Genomic DNA, 23,748 nt, shown 5'->3' on the forward strand with positions numbered 1-23,748 from the left:
AAATTCACAATTTATTTTAAAATGAAAATATTAAATAATATATTTTACTTATAACGAATAAAATAACAAATTTTATCACGTACTTACAAAAAAATATTTTTGTTTTAAAAAATACTGATAAACCATATGATTAGGGGATTTTTACCCACCAATCATCATTCGACAAGTGGACCAATCAGGTTCCGCCACATGTCCTCCACGTAGGTCAATTAGAGTCTGCCACGTGTCAGTCAGTGATCTGTCCACCGTGGACCAATTGTGACACGCCACGTGTCCTTTCCCATGACACATGGGATAGCTGGCCACCAAGGCCCAACTCTTAAGGAGGCCCAGTCAGCCCTAGGTTAAACCTAAACCTAGAGAGTGGCACGCTTCCTAAGGTTATAAATATCTTCATTAATCCTCATTAAACGGGATTACACACATTAAACACTCTCACCTAGAGAGACTCAATTACAGTATTCCGCATTAACTACTCCCTAAACAAGTACTAACTTGACCGTTGGAGGCGGATCTCCAATCACTCGGAGTATCCGTTTGTTTTGCAGGTACAGGCGTCCGGTTCCAGTCTCGGAATTGTAACTCTCCCGCAGGACATCAGAAAACCCCGAAACAACATACATCGCACGGTTAAATTTATGCCAGTCAAAATCAAAATGAGACACTCCCTAAGAGCAATGCCAATGGTGAGCATTTTATTTGCTCATGGGCAAATTTGATGGGAAAATAAAATGCTCACCATTGTAGAAGGTGAGAAAATTTGATCAAGCCAAAAAAAGCCCATGGGCAAAATGAAATTTGCCCAAAGAGTGAGCATTTTCGTGTAGCTACAGTGAAGGAAGTGGGCCCCACAGCAGGTCAGACGCAATTAAAAAAATTTGGCTGGGCCCTTATCAAAACGACGCGTTTTGATGGAGTGGTCTGAAGGGCCGCTTCCAAAACGCGTCGTTTTGACGCTTAGAAAAAAAAAAAAAAAAATTTCGCTGGCAGAGGCGCGTCAGAATTGCTGGCGAATCAGAGCGCGCCACGTGTCTTGCGCAGGGGATTGACCAATGAGAAAATACTAGCCGTTTACAACGGTAATATTATTTGTAACTGATTTTCCGAAAAATATATTTGTTAAAAAAAAAAAAAAAATTACCAACGGTCATAAAATTAAATTCTCTATAAATAGACATGCATTTTGATATGTTTTGATATAATTTCGTAATCACCTAAAATCCTCCACTTTTTTATTTTCTTAAGCATTTTAAATTTGTAGAAGAATATATTTGTTGCAAAACATCCATATTGAGGTAAAAAAATTTTTTTTAAATATTTAAATTCAGTTATGTAATTAAATTAGTATATATGTGATTTTTTGAAGAAAAAAAAATATTGTAAGCCATGTAATTATATTGCATTATGTAATTAAACAAAGTTGTTGATATTTTCTCCATAAATTACTAAATTTGTAGTTAAAGTGTTGCAAATATTGGTTATTTTTTTTAAAAAAATATATACATGTAGTTATGTATTAAAATTAGTATATATGTGATTTTTGGAAAAAAAAAAAATATTGTATGGCATGTTATGTAATTGCTTTATGTAATTGAAGAAAGTTGTTGATAATTTATCCTTACATTACTAAATTTGTAGTAAATAAAGTGTTGCAATTATTGGTTAATTTTATTTTAAATATATACATGTAGTTATGTATTAAAATTAGTATATGTGTGTTTTTTTTTAAAAAAAATATTGTAGGCCATGTACTGTAATTGCATTATGTAATTGAAGAAAGTTGTTGATGTTTTCTCCATACATTACTAAATTTGTAGTTAATAAAGTCTTGAAATTATTGGTTAATTTGTTTTTTTAATATTAAAATTTAGTTATGACTTTAAATTAGTATATATGTGAATTGGTTAATAAAGTTGTTGATATTTTTTTGGATTTGTTGTCATTTTAATTTGTTTTTTGAGTAAATCTTAGTAAAAATATTTATCTTTTGTTTTGTGATGCAGAATCTTTTAATGGATCCAAACAACCCAAATTTCCGTTAACAATTTTCTGGTTTTAGTGATGATTTACTAACTAATCCCGAGTTTCAATTGTTCTTGCAAAGAATGGGCAATACGTCTTTGCAACCACCTCCACAGTATCAGACACCTACTCAGTTTCCCCTACGAAACCATGTTAATGAAGAATGTACACCTGAAATTGAACATGATAGCAACACACAATTCGATGACAGCGAAGAAGACAGCGTACCAGAGACGCCGCAATATCCTCCACCAGTTCCGGAACTGAAATCCAACCAGGTTGTTGCACGAGCGACTCGAATTTGGTCAGTTGCGGAAGATGAAACTCTGATTGGGTTGTACTTGGAGATCAGCGAGAATGCTATTAAAGGCACGAGCCAGAAAGCAACTTCCCTTTGGCGCGATGTACACGCAGCATATCAACTTGCTCATGCGGAGAAGCCGCATTTACTTCCACCAAGACCTATGAAGAGTCTGACGTCGCACTGGAGAAGGTTGGCAGCAGACACACTACAGTGGATATCTTGCTATGATGAAGCAGGTAGACTTCCGGAGGGAGGGAGTGGTTACAACGAAGCTGACCGTATAAAAAGTGCGTCGAAGCTTTTCCATCTCGCCCAAGGTCGTAATTTCGCTTTTCCTCACGCTGTTGAAATGCTTAATAGAGATCCAAAGTGGAGGCCAAAACTTTGTCAATATGCTTTAACTTTAGGTCATTCATACCGACATGGTGTAGTCACTTTTGTTCTGAATTCACTTTGTCAAGATTTGTCATTGTCAACTAGCATAGTATACCTATTCCGTGGCTGAAAATTTGAATGCTTTAGTTGGTGTGGTCATTCAGATTTGTAACCACATATTCATTTGATTTATTTGATATATATAGTAGGCATGGCACATATCCACAACCACACCAATTCAGAAAATTACAATATTAATACATGATGTATTCCAGACCATCATCAAGTTCAAGTTCAAGTTCATCTTCTTCCAATAATGAAGAATATGATCAACTCGTTGATGAACTCTTCACATACCAACCCACATCTTTCCTCATGCCCCAAACACAATCCCAACGTACTTCAAAATCACGTAGAGGGGGTACGAACAGAAGAGATTGGGAAATGGGACATGCCAGGCTGTTCAATGATTATTTTTCCGATAATCCTGTGTACAATACCACCCAATTTAGAAGAAGATTTCGTATGCAACGACCTTTGTTTTTACGTATAATGAACAAGGTCGTTGAAGGTGATGTTTACTTCCAGCAGCGTAGGGATGCAACTGGAAAGTTAGGCATATCACCTATGCAAAAATGTACAACCGCGATACGAATGTTAGCCTATGGCATGGCTGCAGACGCTGTTGATGAATACGTTCGAATCAGTCAGTCAACCGCTCGAGTTGCCCTACAACGTTTTTGTGCCGGGGTCATTGACCAGTTCGGAACCGAGTACATGCGAAACCCTACAACTGATGAATTGGCCCGGATACTGCATCAAAATGAACTGCGTGGTTTTCCAGGCATGATAGGCAGCATTGATTGCATGCATTGGGAATGGAAGAACTGTCCAACGGCTTGGAAAGCGCAGTACGCCGGTAGGAACAAGAAAGCAACGCTAATACTGGAAGCCGTTGCGGATCAGGATTTATGGATATGGCATTCCTTCTTTGGTATTCCCGGATCTTGTAATGATCTTAATGTGTTGTACCGTTCACCAGTGTTCGATGAGGTTCTGCATGGTCGAGCTCCTCCGGTAAATTTTACGGTTAACGGCCATGAATACAACATGGCTTATTATTTAGCCGACGGCATTTATCCGAAGTGGGCAACTTTTGTTCAGGGTATCACATTCCCTCAACTGGCCAAAGATAAAATGTTCGCTGACCACCAGGCTGCCGCTCGAAAGGACGTTGAAAGAGCTTTCGGTGTGTTGCAAGCTCGATTTGCAATAATACGAAAACCGTCGCTGGCGTACGATGAGGACATACTGCGGGACATAATGAAAGCATGTATCATTATGCACAACATGATTGTTGAAGATGAGCGCCACAACTACACTCGAGCCGAAGTTCTAAGAGCCTTCTACGAAGAAGATCAACAAGAATCAACACCAGCATCAACATCTACAACGCCACCGTTTGAATTCAACGTAGGCCGACCTACCAACTTTGATTTCAACGCATTTCTACAGCGAAAAGCTTCCCTCCGTGACAGAGAAATTCATCTATCTCTGAAACGTGATTTAGTCGAACATATTTGGCAACACTACGGGCCACGTAATTAGGGAGAAATTAGCACGACTTAAATAAAGCCAAGTACTATGGCGTAGCTACTTTTACTTGTTGTGTTTATTTTATTTCCTAAGTTTAATTACGCATGACGTTGCAAATGTAATTGGTTTCTAGTATTGTACCGCTTTTAAAATAAATAAAAACATTTAAGAAATTTTGAGCTTTTTTTAAAATTTTTTTTATATAACGTACTTAATTTTACGACAAATTTTAACGATAAAAAGGACAAAAATAAAAAAAATAAGTTACACAAATTTTAACTAGTTTTTATTTATTTGGAGTAACATTGTTAAAATATAAATGAAATAAATAAATAAAGAAGTGTTGTGTAGGAGAGAGAAAGTAATGGTGGGGTATTGAAAAAGTAAGAGAGAGAGAGAGTGGTGGGTGGGCAATTTTTTTGCTCACCATTGGGAGAGAATATGTGAAAAAAATTTGCCCATGAGCAAAACTTATTTCTTGAGAGAGAAAGTGGGTAGAGAGAGAGTGGGTGAACATTTTTTTTGCTCACCATTGAGAGTGGTCTAATGAAGCACTATACTAGACCGTTATTCAAATTGGCAAATATGCCGGTTAAAATGAGACACTTCCCCAAGATAGTGAAACATTTTACTCGACCTCCAAGTGTGACTGTGTGAGCGTTAATACTCCTAGTTACCCAACTGCTAGCCAGAACAAACACAGATTATAGCAATTGTAAAGTTATCAACCATGAAATTTACAGACTCGCCGGTAATCGAACTTGTCGTCAACAACACTACTCTCTTAATTCAACAGGACAACAAGACTATGCACGTCGGCACCTCAGTCTGGCCTGCATCTCTCGTCCTCGTCAAATTTGCTGATCATTGGTCTCACTTAAACCCTAAAACCCCAAACCCAAACCCTTATTCCGATCTCCTAAACTTCAATGACAAACGCGGCGTCGAACTCGGAACAGGTTGCGGAGTTGCTGGAATGGGTCTATATCTCTTGGGGTTAACCGACGTTTACCTCACCGACATCGCCGCTGTAATGCCGGCATTAAAGCACAACTTGAAGAAGAATAAACCAGTGTTGAAGAAGTCCTTGAAGACGGCACAATTGTATTGGGGTAATTCCGCACAAATCACGGCACTTTCGCCGCCTTTTGATGTTGTGATTGCTGCTGATGTTGTATACTTGGAGAATACAGTGAGGCCGTTGGTGGAAACTATGGTGGAAATGGTGTCGGAAAATGGTGTCGTATTGCTTGGGTACCAATTAAGGTCGCCGGAAGCTGATAAGCTGTTTTGGGAGGTTTCTGCCGAGGTTTTCGAGATTGAGAAGGTGCCACATGAGGATTTGCATCCTGAGTATAATTATGAGGAGACTGATGTTTATATATTCAGGAAAAAGAAGAATAATATTGCGTAAGATCATCGGTTACTCTCTATATTTTTTATTTTGTTATTTTTTCTTATTAATGGCAATTTTCAAATTTTTTTATTTTTGTTGGGATTGTGATTATTTTGATAAACTTTAAATTGTGACTAAGAATAGTGTTATTTTTTTTTACTTGAGAAGAATGATTATATACACAGTAGCTAAATCGGCAATAATAATGTGTGCTGTACTTGAAATTTTGACAAATTTGATTGTTTCTTATGTGAATATTGTATGATCAGTGATTGAGGAGGGATGGTTAACAGGTAACGTGTCTTTTGATGTTTGCTTGCAAGTCGGTTTGTGATTGTTGCTCTCGGTTTGACTATGGAATGACTATCTGTAGCTTTAGTCTATCGTTTGACTGTATTGCAAAAGAGGATTTAGAAAGAGAAACCATGGAACACTTTGTCTTGAAGCAGCTTTAATCTTGAAGTAGCTTTTAGTTTAGATGGCTGTCCTAGTGTCCTGTATCAAGTCGATCAAAGTTTTACTTTGCATAGTGAAGGGTTTGCTAACTACTATCATTTATTTTATTTTGCTTGAGAAAAGAAATATGGCTCTTTGGAATTTGATGTGATTTGCAAATTTTGCTAGTCAATTGTTAAGTGGTGGAAACTGAAAAATTGTGTGTTTTGAGTATGAGGTCTGAACTATTGAACAGCTAGTTGATATTACTTGGTTTTGTCATATGCATGCTAAGTTACTATCATATTGTTTTCTTTTTGGTGTATATTATTACGTATCTGTTTGTCTTTGACAGCTTGTTTGGATACAATTTTAGGGAAGGGGTAGGGAGGACAGGGAAGAGAAGGGGAGGGGAGGGAGGAGGAAATTCAGCTCCCTTGTTTGGATAAATGAGAAATGGAAGAAAAGGAGGGGAGGGAGGAAGAAAGGGTGAAGAAGAACATTAGAACAATCAAAAGCAGCAAAGTTTTGCTCCTTTGCTCCATTCAACAACCAAAAAAACCAAAAACGCTTGATTTTCTTCTTCTTCCTAATTATCTTGGCTCCATCAGCGCATGATTCCTTCATCTTCAGATCAATCATGGCAAATTACTTATCTCTTGAATTTCAGCAAAAACTTAGGTACAATACTTACAGTTTGAATAGATGGATTTGTAGGGAAAGGGAAGGAAGGGTAAGGAGGGGATGCAATTTTCTTTTTTTTGGATAGCAAATTAGAGGGTTGCAAGAAAAGAAGGGAAGGGACATGAAGGGAATTTATTACCTTTAATGTTTAAGTAATATATCTCTTAAAATTGGAAAGATTTAGAAGGAAATTGGAATTGTTAGGCTATTACGTTGCTCCTCTGCTACCATTTATCAGCTTTTCGTCCATCTCTGTTTTGTTCTTCATCGTTTATCCACAAATGGTTGCCACTTTCTCTCTCCTCTACTCTACAATTGAAAAACATCAAACTACTTTAATTTCATCAATGACGGCAAAAGTTGACAAAATTACATCAAACTGCAATTTGAAACTAGAATTTTAATTTCATCATTGATCAAGCAATAATTTTGCTGACATCAATGACGGCAAAAGTTGACAAAATTACCGATGCATCTAATTGATCATTTTTTTCGAGCTCCGTTTCAATGGCTACTTCCTCCATTGGCAGCGAATTCTCCCTCCCTTCCCTTTCCCTTGTGATCTCTGTTATCCAAATAAAGGAATTTGTTATCTTCTTCCTTACCCTCACTTTCCCTATCCCACCCTTATCTTCCCTTCCCTCCTTAAAAAGGAAGAGAGAGATCAGCAAAGGAGGGGAGAAGAGTTGCTGAAACAGTAGAAGCCATTGATGACAAATACAATGACAATGATGGTGGTAGAAAATTGGAATTACGAGATTGGGGATAAGAAGGGTGCAATGTCCCGTTATTTGTGGAGAGAAAATTTGAGGATCTTTTTTTTTTTAATTTTAATTTTTAAGAAAAGGGCAGAGTTGTTTATTCATGAAAATTCAGTTTGTATAATTTATTATCTTTCCAAATTTTTTTGAATTAGAAAAGATTTTAGGGAAAACTTTATTTTAATGAAACTAACTTTAGGCCATCCTCTATAAACCGTGCCACCTTTTAATTATCTCACAATGGACCCAACTTTGGGGAACTTCTTCCCGAAACAATCGGGTTAATAGGTTACTAGCGCAATGTGTTGCATTTTCATTGAGCTTTTTAATTTTGTTTTTTTCAAAAATTTACTTTTCTCTCACTCTCTTCCTTCACAAGCTCCACCCCCTCCGTCACTACTAGTCCACCACCTACTAGACTCCATCCACCTCTACCACCCACACCATCATCGGAAATCCTAACCCATTGCCGCAATGACTAGCCCTAGATTTGCAACCACTTTTCCATCTCCATCTCCAATGCCAAACCCATACCCATTTTCCGGGTTCTCCGGCACCCATCTAGACCTGAAAAACCAAATCCGCTGCTAATTGTGGTCATTATGGATAGTTGGCATGGTCGGTGTAAGGGAGAGAAAAAAAAGAAGGCGGTGGTCGGCATGGCTAGGTGGCCTATGGAATAGAAGAGAGAAAGAAGGTGCTGCTTGTGGTGAAGAGATAAAGGAGAGATAAGGTGGTGTTCTTTTTAGTTTTATAGAGGTGATAGGGGTGATTGGTGGTTTTCCATGATCACAAAAGAGAGAAGGTGGTGGTTTGGTGTGGTGGGGTGGTCGGGGATAGTAGTGTAAGCAACATGATGGTGGTGAAAAGGGAGGAGGTGGGTGGGGAGAGGGTGATCATTTTTTTTTTTTTTTATATATATATATAAATTTTTTATTTTAAATAATAAAAATGAAAACAACAATGCCCAATAAAAACGCAATACGTGGCATTGCTAACCGGTTAAACTAGTTACAACAAGTTAAGGATCGTTTGGAAGCCCCCAAAGTTGGGTCCATTGTGAAATAATCAAAGGTGGGACTTTATAGTAGATGACCCAAAGTTAGGACTATTAAAATCAATTTTTCCAAGATTTTATTTTTAATCAATAAATGGAAAATTTTCCCTCCATTTCCCTCACCTGCTACAATTGTTATCCAAACAGGCAAACAATAGAAAATTCTCCCCTCACTATCCCTTCTCTTCTTTTCCCTCCTTTCCTTGTATCCAAACAAGGTGTAACTATGTTGATTATTATCTTTTACTTTTTTACATTTTCACTATAAGGGCTAACGTACTTTGCAGTTGCTTGCTGAAATACAGAGAATACAAACTTCCTCTGCTTTGATTTTGCCACTATTTCTTACCTACATGTTATTATTGGCTTATTGCAGAGATGAAAATACAGGTATACAGCCAACGAGGATGGTAGTTCTTGATGAATAGACTGGAGCATTAGGAGATCGTTTTGAGGCAGATAGTAGTTGGAGCCAGGTATTGGCAGGAACTTTGATTAGTGAGTTATTATTAATCTCAAAATAGTCTACTCTCATCGTACCTATCTTAAAAACTGTTTCCCCTTTGTGCGCATATGAAGGCCAATCTGGCTCTCCTGTAAAGGAGTTGTACCGGAGTTTGTGAGGATATAGGTATAGTTTAAGTAGTAATATATAATTAGTTGGGGAGAGGATTTATCATAGAGGATCCTATCCTCAATGGATGGTAGAGTGGACATGTACTATGGTTGATTGAACAGAAATAGAGAAATTCTATTAAGGTTATTTAAGATTTGCCGGGTTTAAGAATATAGAAATACTAGAAGAGCAGATATCCTATTTATAATTCTCTATTTTTGATGGGTTGTATTTAGAATGTTTTCTTTGACTGCAGTATTGCTGTACTATTTTTATCTTTTATTTTTTGGGAAGTATTCTATTCACATGCTAATATATGACCCAACCCTGATATATAGTTTTCTGCACACAAAGAACATTGAATGGCTAGGAGAAAGCTTCTTAGAGTTGCATGTTAATTGTATGAGTTGTTATGATTTGTTGGAGTTGTTTCCACTAACTGCGAAAAGCACAGTATCATTGAGACTTTTGTTTCTCATGAAATTCTGTTTGGTAATTGTGAAATGGTGTAAACTCAAAGATCTTTTGCACCATAATTCAAGGGACTGGACTGGGACTAGGTACAGTAGCATAAGGTATTTGTAGAACAAGTGACGTGACTATAAATCTTAAAAAAGTTGAAAGGAAATGGTAGAATAGTGCTTGGCAAACTTTCTAAGTATTTCTATATCTGAAATAAATTAGTTTGTTTTACTATTATTCTTACTACCCTATGAGTTGTTGGAATATTTAATTAGATGAATTGTGCTGCCGAAGAGCAGATACACTGTATCAAACTTAAGTTAGTAAACTGTTTAAGAGTAGTGACTTAGATTGTTAGACACCTCAGGTGTAGTTTCTTAATGGGTGGTTAGTGGAAGGCCTTTTACTTTTCATCAAAAGGTTTTTGGTTCTCTGGAGTATAGTTGAATGGTCGTAATGCTGATGGAACCTCATTTTTCACCAGTGGAGCTTTAGGTAAGGGGGCAAGGTTGCCGTACCTGCTTGCACAAGGATATTGTGTTAACAATGTATCCTGATTGTTCCCAAACTCATATTTTCAGAGTTTGTTTGCTTTAATTGTGTGGGCATTGGTTGTGGGTCACAAGCAATAAAAAATTTGGTGCTTCAGTTCTTCTGGTGGATATAAAGGCCATCTGGTTGACTATTCGAGGGATTCTCCTTCTAAAGAGTTGAAAAATTATTTTAATTTGAGGTCACCTGTTTTCCCTCTCCTTTTTATCCCCTTATCACTCTTTGAAAACTCTTGTAAATTATACTTCCTTTGTTTTAATAATATTGCCACATGGGGGACAGACACAAATTTAAAGATGAGGAGAGAGATAGAGAGAAATATAATAGGGACCCATGTGATCCCGCAAAAAAAAAAGGACTCATGTGATGAGGAGAGAGAAAGAGAGAAAATATGTGCAAATAGGGAAATGTTACAATACTTATGCAACTTCTTAAAATGGGAATTGTTCCAATATTACTAGAATGGAGGAAGTATTTGTTACTCTTTCTGTTTTCACTTTACACACTTTTTTCCAACTTTTATTTAATTGGTTATAGGTTGATTATATTGTTATACTCTTTTTCCTTTCCGAACAGTTGCTTATGATGATACATGTTAACCGACCCCAAATTCTTTTGGGACTAAGGTTTTGTTATTGTTGTTGTTTGAGGTCAAAGCTAATCAATATTAACCATAATTTTAATAAAGATATATACTTCATATTTGTGTATAACTTAAATTACTTATGTTATTTCAATTTTTTTTTTTTTTTTTAAAAAAAATAATCACTTTAGTTGTGAAAAATCAAAATGAAATTAATTGTGGTATATAGCTAAGTAGGAGATTATGAGGAGAAATGTGAAAGGATGTTGGTGTTTCATACTTTCATTGAGATATATAAGTTGGTAAGTCCTGTAGGTATCATAGTAGCTGATTACTACTGTGCTAAAATGCTTTGTGAAGAAATGTGTTTTAGATATTATTACCTTTTTAAGTAGTGTTTGTTTTTATCTCCTGGGTTGGACAAACCTCTGCGTAATTCCTAGATCAGTTCACTGAATTTACTTTTTTTTTTTTTTTTTTTTTTTTTTTTTTTTTTTTTTTTTTTATAATGAAAGAAAGTTCACTGAATTTACTAGTAAAAGGAGTATCAGGCAATTTATACATAAATATGATAGTTAGAATTTTGCTTTTATTACATTCAGTTTGATGGTCTTTTGAAATAAATGTGTTGGGTCATATTAGACCTTATTACAGCACCTATGTACACTTCCTTATAAACATATATTCCACTGATGAACAGAATTAGGGAAAATTAGTGGCTAATTTTATTAGTCTTTGGTCATCTTCTGTTGAAAAAGAATTGGTGCTTGTTTATGTTCTTTTTTATGTACAGAAGATTTGATGGGTGATTAAGAAGCTATTATGGACAGCAAAACGGGAACATAGCTGTTGAAGCGCTTCCTTTGGTATTGTTATTGCTTCTCTGATCAAAGGAAATGATGGAGGAATGACTGTAATAGTCACCCGTCTCATTCCTTGGACCCGGGTTGCTATTCGCCCATTTAGTTTCAAAATGGATCCACATTGTCTTGGTTGTGTTTGGTAAAAGACTTTAGAGACTGCTAATTCCCCGTCTTTTTCTTCTTCATCAACACCCAAATGATATTGATGCATAACCCAGTTAGTCTTTTGGGGTTTCTTTTGCTTGCCGTAATTTGTGTAGAGCACCAAGATCTTTTTGTATCCTCTCACTCTACCATTGATGAGAACGGGTCGAGTCTTGCCTGTTTTGTGCCACCGGGTCTCACTGCCATCCTCTTCAGTGTGGACCTTCCTTCTCTTTCTAGTTCCTGTAGTGTATGCTTTGGAAGGCCGGTGGAAGAAGTGACGGACTTGTCCGTCATTTTTTACTCCTGCAATATGTCATGCTAAATCATTATACACATGCGGATCACATTATAGATCGGATCACTTCGGACTATGTCGGATTGGGCAGATCAAAAAGGGTTGTGTTGAAAACGAAGATTATCATATATGAATCTTGTGATAGTTTTTTTTTTTTTCCTGCTTTAGTGAATAGCATACATCAATCTCTCTCCCCAGTTAGTTTTAAACACCAAATGGACCAAGACAAGTAGACGTTTTGCCAACATATTCACAATCACCAACCCCTCTTAATTTATACACTTGAACAGAAAACAAGTCTGTTCTCACAAAATAGACTTGAAAAGGAAGTTGCATCGTCATTTGGGTAATTACCATGCATTCTATTTCGTGTTCAATAAATCTATGCATTGACATTAGACTAATATCTTTAATGGGTACTGATTAATAAACGAGGTACAACTATTGAGTATTGACTGTAACATGTTATGTTTCCCATTGAAGTCACATGACAATTTCCAGACATGTTTTTTATTCTTAAGTTTTGATTATCACTAGGTTACTTGTTTTCTTTTGATTCGGAGGAAATCTTTTGGGTTCATAGTTTTGTTTGTTAACGGTGGAAAATAATTTGGAAAATTTGTCAAAAATAAAACGACCTTTAGGCGGTTTTTCAAAAATAAAACGACTTTTAGGCGGTCTTTCAAAAATAAAACGACTTTTGAATTATTCTAAAATACATTTTTTGACATACATCTGCTTAAAATACTCCCTCCGTTAAATATTATCTGCAACTAAAGTACAGTTTATGATTGCCAATTCAAATTTTAAAGGGCAAAGATTAGAGAAAGTTAAGTAAGTTGTGGCATGTAATTAAGGTGGAGAGAGAATGTAATCAAGTGGCAAAGATTAGCCAACACCGCCTTCACCAACACCACTACCAACCCCACGAAACCCTACCACCACCAGCCCTAACCACGTCCAACCCAGACCACCCCACCACCCAGACCCACCTCTAGCCCAGACCACCCCACCACCCAGACCCACCTCCAACCCAGACCACCCCACCACCCAGGCCCACCTCCAACCCAGACCACCCCACCACCCAGGCCCACATCTAACCCAGACCACCCCACCACCCAGACCCACCTCTAACCCAGACCACCCCACCACCCACGCCACCAAGACCCACCTCTAACCTAGACAACCCCACCACCCACGCCACCAAGACCCAACCCTAACTCAGACGACCCCCTCGAAACCACCACCACTACTACCCCCACGAAAATCGAAATCTTGAAAATAAAAACCCAGAAAATTAGAAATCAAAACCCAGAAATTCAAAATCAAAACCCAGAAATTGAAATTAAAACCCATAAAATTGAAATCAAAACTCAGAAAATCGACGAAGAGGAGAGAGGAAGAAGAAATCAAAACTCGGAAAATGAAATCAAAACTCAGAAAACGAAGAGGAGAAAGGAAGACGAAATCAAAATTCGGAAGGACGAAGAGGAGAGAGAAAGACGAAGAGGATGATGAGGAGAGAGGAACTGGAGAAGATGAAGGACGAAGATGAGAGAGGAATTGTTATGAAGGATGAATTGGAGAAGATGAAGAGACGAAGAGGATGATGAATGGATGAACATGAAGGATGAACATGGAGAAGATGAAGAGACGAAGAGGAATTGTTGGTGGTTGGGATTGGGAGTGAATGGAGGGATTAATTAACTCCGGGAAATCTGATTAGTTTTAGGTTAACGTGGTTAAATTAAGTTAATGGCAAAATTAAAAAAATTAGAATTTTTAAGTAAGGGTAAAAATGTCATTTTAAGGGTTTTTGTTTACTAAAAATGAAAAGAAAACAGATAGTTGCACATAACTCTGATCTAACAAAAATGGCAAAAGTTGTAGATAATATTTAATGGAGGGAGTAGAACAAAAAATCATCAACCTATTTAAAAGGTTAAACCAGACACGTGTTGTATTGTGATTGGCTATGATTTTTTTTTTTTTTTTTTTTTTTTTTTTTATATTAATTTCTTTCTTTTAAGAAAAAAGATTTTAATTTTTTATGAAAAATTACAAAAATTCCCACCCCTGTCCCGTTTAGCCCCTCCACCTCCCCCCTTCTCGTTCACTTCTCACCTATCGCCGACCACTTCGCCCCTCCCGACTGTCAAGCAGACCCCACCCCTCCTTGCTGTTCGCCGCCGAAAGTCCCCCTTACCCCAACCCCGACGCCGTTCTCCACCTAAATAAGGGGACCCCACCTCTACCACTCTGAATACCCAACCCTAAGACGAAGTTCACCCCTAAACCTAAAAATCGGTGACATTTTATTACTTTCGAGGGAGGGTAGGTGGGATTTTGGGTTTCGTAACCCCCCATCGAGGAATTCCGCTCACAGGGGTGGGTTGGGTTTACCGCGGAAGGGGGCTTGGTGGGGCTGGTGTTAGGGTGTGGGAAAAAGGGCGCTTTCGGGTGGAGTAAAGGGAGTGGGGTGGTGTTGGGGTGGGGGAAAGGGAGAACGGTCGGCGAGGGAGGGGTCTAGGTTGGTGGCTACCGGGGGAGGTGGCTTTTGACTGTTAGGAGGGGTGGGGGGTGTTGTTTGGGTGGTTTTTTTTTTTTAAATCAATTTTTTTTATAAGAAAAGTGTAATTTTTTTTTTTAAAAAACCTTTCAATCATATTGTGACACGTGTCACAATTAACCTATTAAACATATCATCAATTGATCAAATTTTATTTTGAGCAGATGTATATCAAAATTTTAATCTTGTAATAATTAAAACGTCATTTTAGTTTTGGAAGACAACCTAAATACCGTTTTATTCTTGACAATTTTTTAAAAAAAATTTTCATGACGGTTTCAAGGCTGAAAAACATATTTCTTTGAAAAGAAAGAAATGCCACATTTCTTCACTACTCCTAATGTTTATTTATTCTCTTCTCAACAATCTTCTTATTTTTACTCCCATTTTCCCCTTGCTCTATAATTTTTCTTGTAAAACCAACAACCGAGATTATTTTTACTTGTTTTGCAAAACGAAATTTCTCTCTATTTCACAAATTTAACAAAAAAAATAAATATAAAATCACAAAGTTTTATATATGGCTGGTCATATCGTATGACAAGCCACATATTTTTAATTTATTTTTTTGAAAGAATAGTCGGGATTACTTGGTAAGCGGTTACTCGGTCAATCAGGGGTTACTCACTCGGTTAAGGGTTACTCGGTTGGTCAGGGGTTACTCGGTCGACCAGGGGTTACTTGGTCGGAGGTTACTTGGTCGGTCATGGGTTACTTGGTCGGTCAAGGCCTCAAGGATTAGCTGGTCAGGAGTTACTCATGTGTTAGCTGGCCGCACGGTGTGACCACACAAAAGTTGATGAAATAAAATAATCTATCTTTCCACAAGAATGTATTGGTATATTGTCATATATGCCTAGTCAAATTGGGTTTTGAAAAATAGAGGGAGTATTGGACTTCGACAGTTCGTAGTATCGCAAACTATACATACCAATACCTTTCACGAATATTATACAAAAAACTTCATTACACTAGAGTAGCTAATTAAGAGTGTATACATAATATAATACTTCTTCCGTTCCACAAATTTTGCAATAATTATTATTTTAGGATATTTCATATTATTACAACATTTTTTTATTTGTACATGTTTTCTCTCTTTTTCTCATAATCATCACATGAGTTCCTATCTTTATTCCTCTATATCTCTCTCCTCTTTTTAAAATCCATGTTCAATCACCATGTTGCAATATTTGTGGAATGAAAGAAATTAATATTTAAAATTTTATTTTTCCGAACACGCCCATAAATATCTTATAAACTGTCAATAAATATAATTTTATTTTATGGACGTGTTCGAAATATTTTAATCCCCTCAACCATATATAGAATAAAAATTTAATAATTTAATTACCTTTGAATTTTAAAATTTATTTTCCACCACCCACTTAATTTTGTACAACGTATAAAATCCAAAACATAAGAAAGTAATAGTATTTTCTCAGTTCTTTTATATTCTACTCACTTTTCATTTAAGCTGATTTGTTTTTTTTCTACTTTTTTTTTTTCTTCGTTTCTGGCATACCAATTTTTACCATCTTATCCTTTTAATCCCACAATATTTACACCTTTTTCATACTCTCTCTCACCTTTTTTTTCCCTCTCTTAAAACATGCTTGGATTGGTAGTAATATACTATTATGGTAATAAAAGTGAAGCTAAACAAATGAAAATAAATGTAAGGGCGGAGAAGATACTAATAATGATATGATTGTAATGAGTTCTATGTAGTTGTGGGTGTGGTGATGTGATGAAAGGGAAGTATTACCCTTTATTTGAGAGAGAGAGAGAAGAGTGTTACACTAGGGGGAAGGTTGGTAACTATTATTATCCTAGCCTCATTATGAGGGTAATGATTCCTTCACCTCTCTCCCTTCCTCATGTAACAACTAAAAACACCTTCTCTCCCTACAACAACACCTCTAATTACTTACATTTTTTCCTAATTTGAATTTTATCACCTCTTAATCTATTAATCCAAGCATGACCTTAGTCTCCGTTGTTAATTTTTGAAAGGCTTCCATCGGATTTTACTAGTGGAAAAGCCCAATCTTATATTTTTAAATGTTTTTGCTTTTTGTTTGTTTTTAGCTTATAATAATGTTCTTTCACTTAAGAGGAGGTTATTTCTCTATTTTTTAAAAGACAAAGTTTTTTTGATCTCATTCGAAAGACAAGGTTTTTCAATCTCCCTGTAAAAATGTATGGAACAATATTTAAAGATAATTGCAAAAGCCTAAAAAAAACATGATTTTCAAAACGTGGGTTGCCAAACATGCAATCTCTATTTATTTTATTTTAAATAGTATTAATATTACTAGTGAATTTTTCATAATTTCGGGTTAAAAGTATCTATATGCAAAAAAAAAAAAAAAAATAATAAAAAAAAAAATAAATTAAATTAATTAAAATAAAATGGTAAATCATTTTCAATTGGCCAAGTAAAAAAAATAAAATAATTTATGACGTTAATTTATTTTGTTGGTTTTATAACTTTATACTTCGAGAAAAATACTTGTCAAAAAAAAAAAAAAGAAAGAGAAAATTACCTGTATTAAGCAACAACCTTGTCTTGTATAATTAGGAGAATATGGAGTACTAAAAGAAAGTACATAAATTGATAAATTATAACTTTGTGTGTATCATATTAGTATGTATAAGAACAGTTTTAAGGTGACTTTTAATCAATCTTGAGCAAGGTTTATTATTCTTTGGGATACTTTAAACCTACTTGATTTTAATATAAATAGGTCATGACACAAGTTTTTTTCAAGATAATATGATCACCTTGACATATTGAGATTTGAGTTTTACTCTTTTATTTATTTATTTTTAACGGGGGTTTAACTGTTTTAATTAATAAAACGATAGATAACTTCTTTTTATAATATTACAATAACTTATGATCATTTTAGTGGAACTTAACAGCCACACAAGTACAATATTTAATGCACACGTGGTTTATTTAATTAGAAATTTTTCATTGATAAATTGAAAGTTTGATTGAAAATTCTATATATGGTAGTCAACAAAATGACTACCATTATATTAATTTAATATTGTTTGATGTTTAATTTATTTTTATCTAAAAATTAATTATAAATAGTTTTAGAATTAATTTTTTTTTTAATATTTTCATAATTAATTTATGAATTTTTTATAATTTTTTTGAATAAAATTAATTTATGAGTTATATTCTAATTTCCGTAATAATAAAACTGAACTTTGTAAATTAATTAGGAAAGTTATAAAAAAAATTCAAAAATTATTTCAAAATTTATAAATGAATTTCAAAAATTATTAAATAATTTATAATTGACATTAAAAAATAAATAATCAAAATCAACTAATAAAAATTAGTATAATGGCAGTCATTTTAAGGATGACTACCATAGAATCATCTTAATTTGGTAAAATTATAATTATCAGTACTTTGTTGCCATAATAATTTGAGAGTATTCTAGGTTTTTCTTGAACTAGTACATTGTAATGTATTATGTATGTATACCGACTCATGCTATTGTTAATACAGATCGACTTACCGAGTAATACATATAATACGTAACTAAAACATAGATTAGTCTGCATAGTACTCTTTTGTTTAAGAATAAACTGTCGTTTATAAAAATAAGACCAGTAATAATAACAATAATGATAATTATCACATTGTCTCCATCTATTAGTTGACTGACCTATTAATAGTACCCCAAACGCTTTGAGTCATAGTAATACATGTAATTTCTCAATACAATATTACGCCACGTACACTTTGTTTGGTAATTAGCTAGTAGCTGATTGTATTAGCTGATTTGACTAGCTAGTTATATTAGTTGGTTTGACTAGCTGGTTATAATTAGCTGATTGTGTAAAAATATTTGGTAAATAGCTGTTAATTGTTAGCTATTTTAGTGTATTTAAGATTCAAAAAGTTAATTGTTCAATAAGCTAATTTTAAAAAGCTCTTATAATGAGCTCTTTCTAAAAGAGCTTTTCAAGCACAAAAAACTCTTTTAATAAGCTATTTACCAAACATCTAAATTAGCTTTTTTAATTAGTCAAACCTTTAATTGGGCAAATTAAGCTAAAAGCTTATTAAAAAGCTTTTTACCAAACAAGGCCATAAGCTTATTACATACCACATATTGATTTATGTACTCTATCACAAAAAGATTGTTAAATTAAACTTTATTAGTTACCTGGTAATTTTTCAGGGTGGGTGTAACAAATCCCATTTTCTCCTTCAAGCGTTGGTATAAACTCATCAATGAGAGGATGCAATCCATGAAACGACGATTCATCGTTCGGCCTCACCTTGCCCTCTAAATGCTGAATTATTTCTTGGTCTGTTGGATCGAATCTAACTCCCGCTGGTAAACCCGGCAGGTCATTTATCCTAGCCTAATCACACGTACATTCATGTAAATCAATAATAATACAAAAAAAAAAAAAGAATATTGTTAATCAGTAATTAGTATACCAACAAAACTACATACTTCCTCCGTTACTAAATAATTATATCGATTATACCTGTTGTTGACATTTGATCTGGTGACCGCATGAAGGGCAAGACTTAACTGATCTTGCAGTAACGTTCTTAGTGTCAAGGTTGTCATTGCTTGGCCTCGACGACGTTGATGATGGAAGGGAGTTATTCTTCTCCACCGTTTGAACGTCGTCGACTTCGTTGCACCAAGTCATACTTTCGTGCGTAAAAAATTATTAATAAGTAAACCTTTTTAGATTTATCTGCTTCTCATGAGCTCTCTAGCTTATTAACCTTTATGAAGTTTCGCAATAAGGATCGAAAGAAGAAGAAGAAAATAAAGTAAAAGAATATATGTATAAGCTAGCTTATAAAGCTTTATATCTCTTTTGATGATAATAGTGTATTCTAAGAAGGAAGGTATTCAATTCTCCAATAACCCTTTTTAATAAGTAAGGAAGAAGAATGGAAATAATAAATGGTTTTGCACAAGAGATACATAGATTTAGGAGCTTTTATGAAGCATAATATGATGATAAGTTAACCCAAAAAAAGTGGGGGAGTAAAAAAGGGGAAAATGTTTTGCTTGGATCTTAAGTTTGTAATATATAAGCTTATTAGTTTGTGAAAAAATAATGTAGAGAAGTCTCTTTTAACACTATCCTAAGACAAAGTTATTTGATTTGTTAAAAACTAGACGTAAAGAAGCTAATATATATATATATATATATAAATTTAGTGAAAACAGCAAAAGATTTAGGTATAGTGTGTATAATATAATAGTAAAATATATTTGTAAGTTGAGTGATAATTGGGCAATCTATTGTTTGTATGAGTGAGTGAATAAGATTTTAGTTCCTATGTCATGCTATAGAGTGTACACGAAGTAAGTGACATGAATAACACAAGCAATAGTATATTTATATTTGCATCTAATTTGGAGTATGTAATTTATATTTAACAACTACCAATAAAATATATTTCTTCATCTACACATTTATTTTTCAAGCAAGAAATCTCACTCTTCATCCACTTCACTTAAACAACAACACAAATAAAAAAAAAAAAAGTTCTTATTTATTTGTTTATAGAAAGTATAAGCATCATTAGGTAGAATAGTTAAAAGACATTTCTATTTTTGAATTAGTTTGAGCGTAATATCTGTTGTGTAATTGAATAAATGAATAAATATCTTACTTAACATGCAAGTGTTTTTGAATTTGTAGTTGATGAGTGCGATTATCAGATTTGTAATACTCTTAAGCTCGTTGGTTAGTATTACTAGTTGTATATTTGTTTTTTTCTAAAAAAAGTATTACTCCTTATCACCAATTCGAAAATATTACTTTGATAATAAAACATAAGAAGGTGACCAATAAAGGCCTTAAGAGAATGGAGTTTAAGGAATATGATGCAATACCTGGATCTGTTTAAAAATAATTATTAATTTATTTTTTAGACAATTATTCTTATATGTTCTTTGTATTAATTTCGACCCCTTTTTATAATTAATCTGTGGTTCTTTCACTATATAACCCCAATTTTTCAGTTTGTTCACCATATACTCCCATAATTATTAGAATACAACATATACTTTTGAAAAAATGCACCAGATGCTTTTAATGACTAACGATCGTAATTACGCTAGTCATTAACTCTTAATTGACCCATCAACCCCTATGTAATTTATAGTTAACCCATTGCTAATTCTCTATTTTAGCTCTCTTATTATCTCTCTCCTTTGAAAATAACCACCAGACCCCCACAAACATCGACAAACCATCTACCCTCGAAAACTCCCTCATTGATCATATTGCAGACCAATTCAACCCCTCGTCGGCGGCTACTACAACTAGACTTGCACTATATCCACCTCCACTCCACTCCACTCCCAAACCCCCAAAACCACCCCTTGACTTCCTTCACCCCTGAAACCACCCCCGATCCCTTTCCCCCACCTCGAAACCACCCAATACCCCTCCCCTCACCCCTGAAACCACTCCAAACCCCTTCCCCCACACCCGAAACCACCCCCTCTCTTCCCCACCCTCTAAACCACCTTTACCCTCACCCCTGAAATCACTTTCCCCCACCCTCGAAACATTGTTACCCAGTGGCTAGTTTGTGGTGGGGAGGAATTTTTACAAAATAATTTTTTAATAATTAATGAAAATAATTAATTTTAATTTTAATTTAAGAAAAAAGAACTGATCAACAAATTGACATGTGGCATAATTAATCTAATGACTAATTAAGCTAAAAACCTGCAGTCGTTAAAAGTATATGGTGTATTTTTTTTATTCAAAGGTAGATAGTAAGAGATTTTTTTATATATATAATTGAGGTTGTAGTTATATGGTTGTAGTTGATAAAAAGTGAAAAAAAGTTTTCATAAAAAAGAATAAAGTAAAAGTGAGTAAAACACAGGAAAAAGGATGAATGTAGAAAATGGGTAAAACTTAGCAAAAAGGATGAAAAGTAAAAAAAAAAAAAAAAAAAAAAATTGAGGGAGTGTCATTTTGGGGGATCCCCCATTTATCATAGAGATTAACATATTTTGTTTATCCAACGGTCATTTCGTAAATAACTTGAACGATACCTACCTTACACATCATGTTGATGTTGCTCACAGCTCAAGTTAATGTCCTCCATGAAAAGCTTCAACGAACCTCCATTAAAGCTATCTCCTTCTTCCTCCTCCTTCTCCCTCTTTCCACCGACACCATAAGGACCACCATTTTTAACATTTTCGACACCAGCTTTCACCAACAAATTTGACGCCACCTTCCGTCAACGATGACGGCGGCTTCGTTGCCAAATAAAAACGAAAACCCTATGAAAATAAGTGACATTAAGGCTATTATCAACCCCAAAGGGTAGGGTAACCATATCCTCTATTGAAACTTGCATTGTGCTTGATTTGGTTCATTGAATTTCTCCATTGATGTTCTTCATTGTTGCCTCTCTGCCAATTCACGCTGTATGCTTGAAGATTTACTGTTAAAATTTATTTGCAATTAAAATGACATAATAGTCCCTACTCAAAGGCATAAAATGACATTTATACCTGCCAATTGACCTAGTAAATTGGACCTTAGAGTCAGTGAAAGGTTTTGGACTAAACATATAAGGATAATGAAAGTGGGCTGGTAATGTCCAAAGGCCCAAATACAGAAAAGAATCGGTTCGAAGGCAAAGTAGATAATTCAATTTTCAAAGAGAGTTGGCGTCGCCAAGAAGCGTAACTGCAAAACAGTTGTGGGAGTCAGCCACAACCGCTCTATTTTGTCTATAAATAGAAACATGAAGACCGAAGGAAGCAGATCAACAAATCAATCAACAACAAGCATTTCATTTCTTATTACCTTTCTTCTTAGCTTTCTTAGTTTCCCTTGGCTTAGTAGCCAGACGATAGCATAGTTTCTCTTAGTATGTATTGAAGATTGTTCGTCTTTTCTAATTGCATGACCACGTAGGTAACCTCTATCCTTCAACTTATACAATTGTAGACATGACTCTATCCTTTAATTAATGGAATGCATTTGTATCTTTTGTCATATGTTCATCTACTCGTTTCTTTAACCAATTTAACTTGTTTACTTGTATTTGACTTGTTGGCAAAGAACAATATTTGCCTCAACAAAGATAGTATATATATATATATATATATATATATATATATATATATATATATATATATATATATATATATATATGGCCAAAGTTGTGAATTGGTAAATTAAGTGAAAATTATAATGATTCCACAATATAGCAATAGATGAGATATATTATCACTATGGTAAAATAATTTTTTTAATCTTGTATATTAATCATTAAATTTTACAAAATATTATTTTATAATTTAATTGATAAAGGATTAGTGATATACTACCTCCGTTTTTATTTAGTTGACACCTTTTTTTTTATCACGCTTGCCAACACACTATTTTAACGATTAATATCTCTAATTCCCGGCATTGAAAATTTATAAAATTAGATATTAATAAAATATATATTAAGATGATTCAAATAAGATCACACTTGACTATGTTTTATCGTAGCTAAAAATTACAAAAGTTAATCAAAACGTAATTTGTGAATAATGTAAATGTCAAATGGTGTCAACTAAAAAAAATGGTGGAAATAATATATAGGATATTTAACATAAAAGAGCTGAGCACTCATGGAGAACTAACAGTAGTCCGAATAAGACACTCTATGCACTTATTTTAAAACAAAAACTATGCATGATTGACACAAGCCATTTTAGAATTTTTCAGTATGTTAAAGAAAAAGTTACCTAGAACAAATTTTTTTCTTAAACGTGTTAAGAAAATGTGAATACAAAAATTAATACTTAATGTTAAAATGGGCATCATGTAACAGTCAAACACCTCATATTTAGAATAACAACTTGAGCTCTTAACAAAAAAATCTCACTATATATTTATGCCTCATGTGTGCACGGTGAAAAAATTTAATACAGCATAAAGTTTCTATTTTAGCATTAATTTGTTATAGAATATACCTACCACTTTCACGTATATA

At 34.5% G+C, this 23,748-nt stretch overlaps 4 protein-coding genes across 5 annotated transcripts; 3 read left to right on the forward strand and 1 right to left on the reverse strand.

Moving 5' to 3' along the window:
- The first annotated feature begins 2,105 nt into the window (after nt 1–2,105).
- Nucleotides 2,106–2,831, forward strand: LOC110700215 (glutathione S-transferase T3-like). The gene has a single exon (XM_021877723.1). The coding sequence runs from the start codon at nt 2,106–2,108 to the stop codon at nt 2,829–2,831; it is 726 nt and encodes a 241-aa protein (XP_021733415.1).
- Nucleotides 2,832–2,962: 131 nt separating this feature from the next.
- On the forward strand, nt 2,963–4,309 carry LOC110700216 (putative nuclease HARBI1). The gene has a single exon (XM_021877724.1). It carries the CDS (start codon nt 2,963–2,965, stop codon nt 4,307–4,309), a length of 1,347 nt encoding a protein of 448 aa, XP_021733416.1.
- A 540-nt stretch (nt 4,310–4,849) lies between these two features.
- On the forward strand, nt 4,850–11,713 carry LOC110700165 (protein-lysine methyltransferase METTL21E). 2 transcript variants are annotated; one of them, XM_021877676.1, is made up of 3 exons: nt 4,850–5,707; nt 9,007–9,106; nt 11,631–11,713. In XM_021877676.1, exons 1-2 carry the CDS (start codon nt 5,028–5,030, stop codon nt 9,056–9,058), a joined length of 732 nt encoding a protein of 243 aa, XP_021733368.1. In that variant the 5' UTR covers nt 4,850–5,027; the 3' UTR covers nt 9,059–9,106; nt 11,631–11,713. The 2 variants fall into 2 exon arrangements, with proteins under 2 accessions (XP_021733368.1, XP_021733367.1); XM_021877675.1 differs by lacking the exon at nt 11,631–11,713 and having other exon boundaries at nt 4,852–5,707; nt 9,007–9,496.
- Nucleotides 11,407–19,873, reverse strand: LOC110700164 (NAC domain-containing protein 73-like). The gene is given in 4 exon segments (XM_021877673.1): nt 11,407–11,797; nt 11,800–12,156; nt 18,914–19,115; nt 19,245–19,873. Coding segments are annotated over 4 exon segments (864 nt in total). The 5' UTR covers nt 19,416–19,873; the 3' UTR covers nt 11,407–11,663.
- Between the last annotated feature and the right edge of the window lie 3,875 nt (nt 19,874–23,748).

The sequence above is a fragment of the Chenopodium quinoa genome, unplaced genomic scaffold, assembly GCF_001683475.1.
Source record: "Chenopodium quinoa cultivar QQ74 unplaced genomic scaffold, ASM168347v1, whole genome shotgun sequence".
Classification (NCBI taxonomy): domain Eukaryota; kingdom Viridiplantae; phylum Streptophyta; class Magnoliopsida; order Caryophyllales; family Amaranthaceae; genus Chenopodium; species Chenopodium quinoa.

Bases quoted from the DNA above. Each gene is read 5' to 3' on its own strand.
- LOC110700215 (XM_021877723.1), top strand. From the start codon at position 2,106: ATGGGCAATACGTCTTTGCAACCACCTCCACAGTATCAGACACCTACT.
- LOC110700165 (XM_021877676.1), top strand. From the start codon at position 5,028: ATGAAATTTACAGACTCGCCGGTAATCGAACTTGTCGTCAACAACACT. The intron at 5,708-9,006 runs GTAAGATCATCG...GGCTTATTGCAG, and splicing joins AAAAAGAAGAATAATATTGC to AGATGAAAATACAGGTATAC.
- LOC110700216 (XM_021877724.1), top strand. From the start codon at position 2,963: ATGATGTATTCCAGACCATCATCAAGTTCAAGTTCAAGTTCATCTTCT.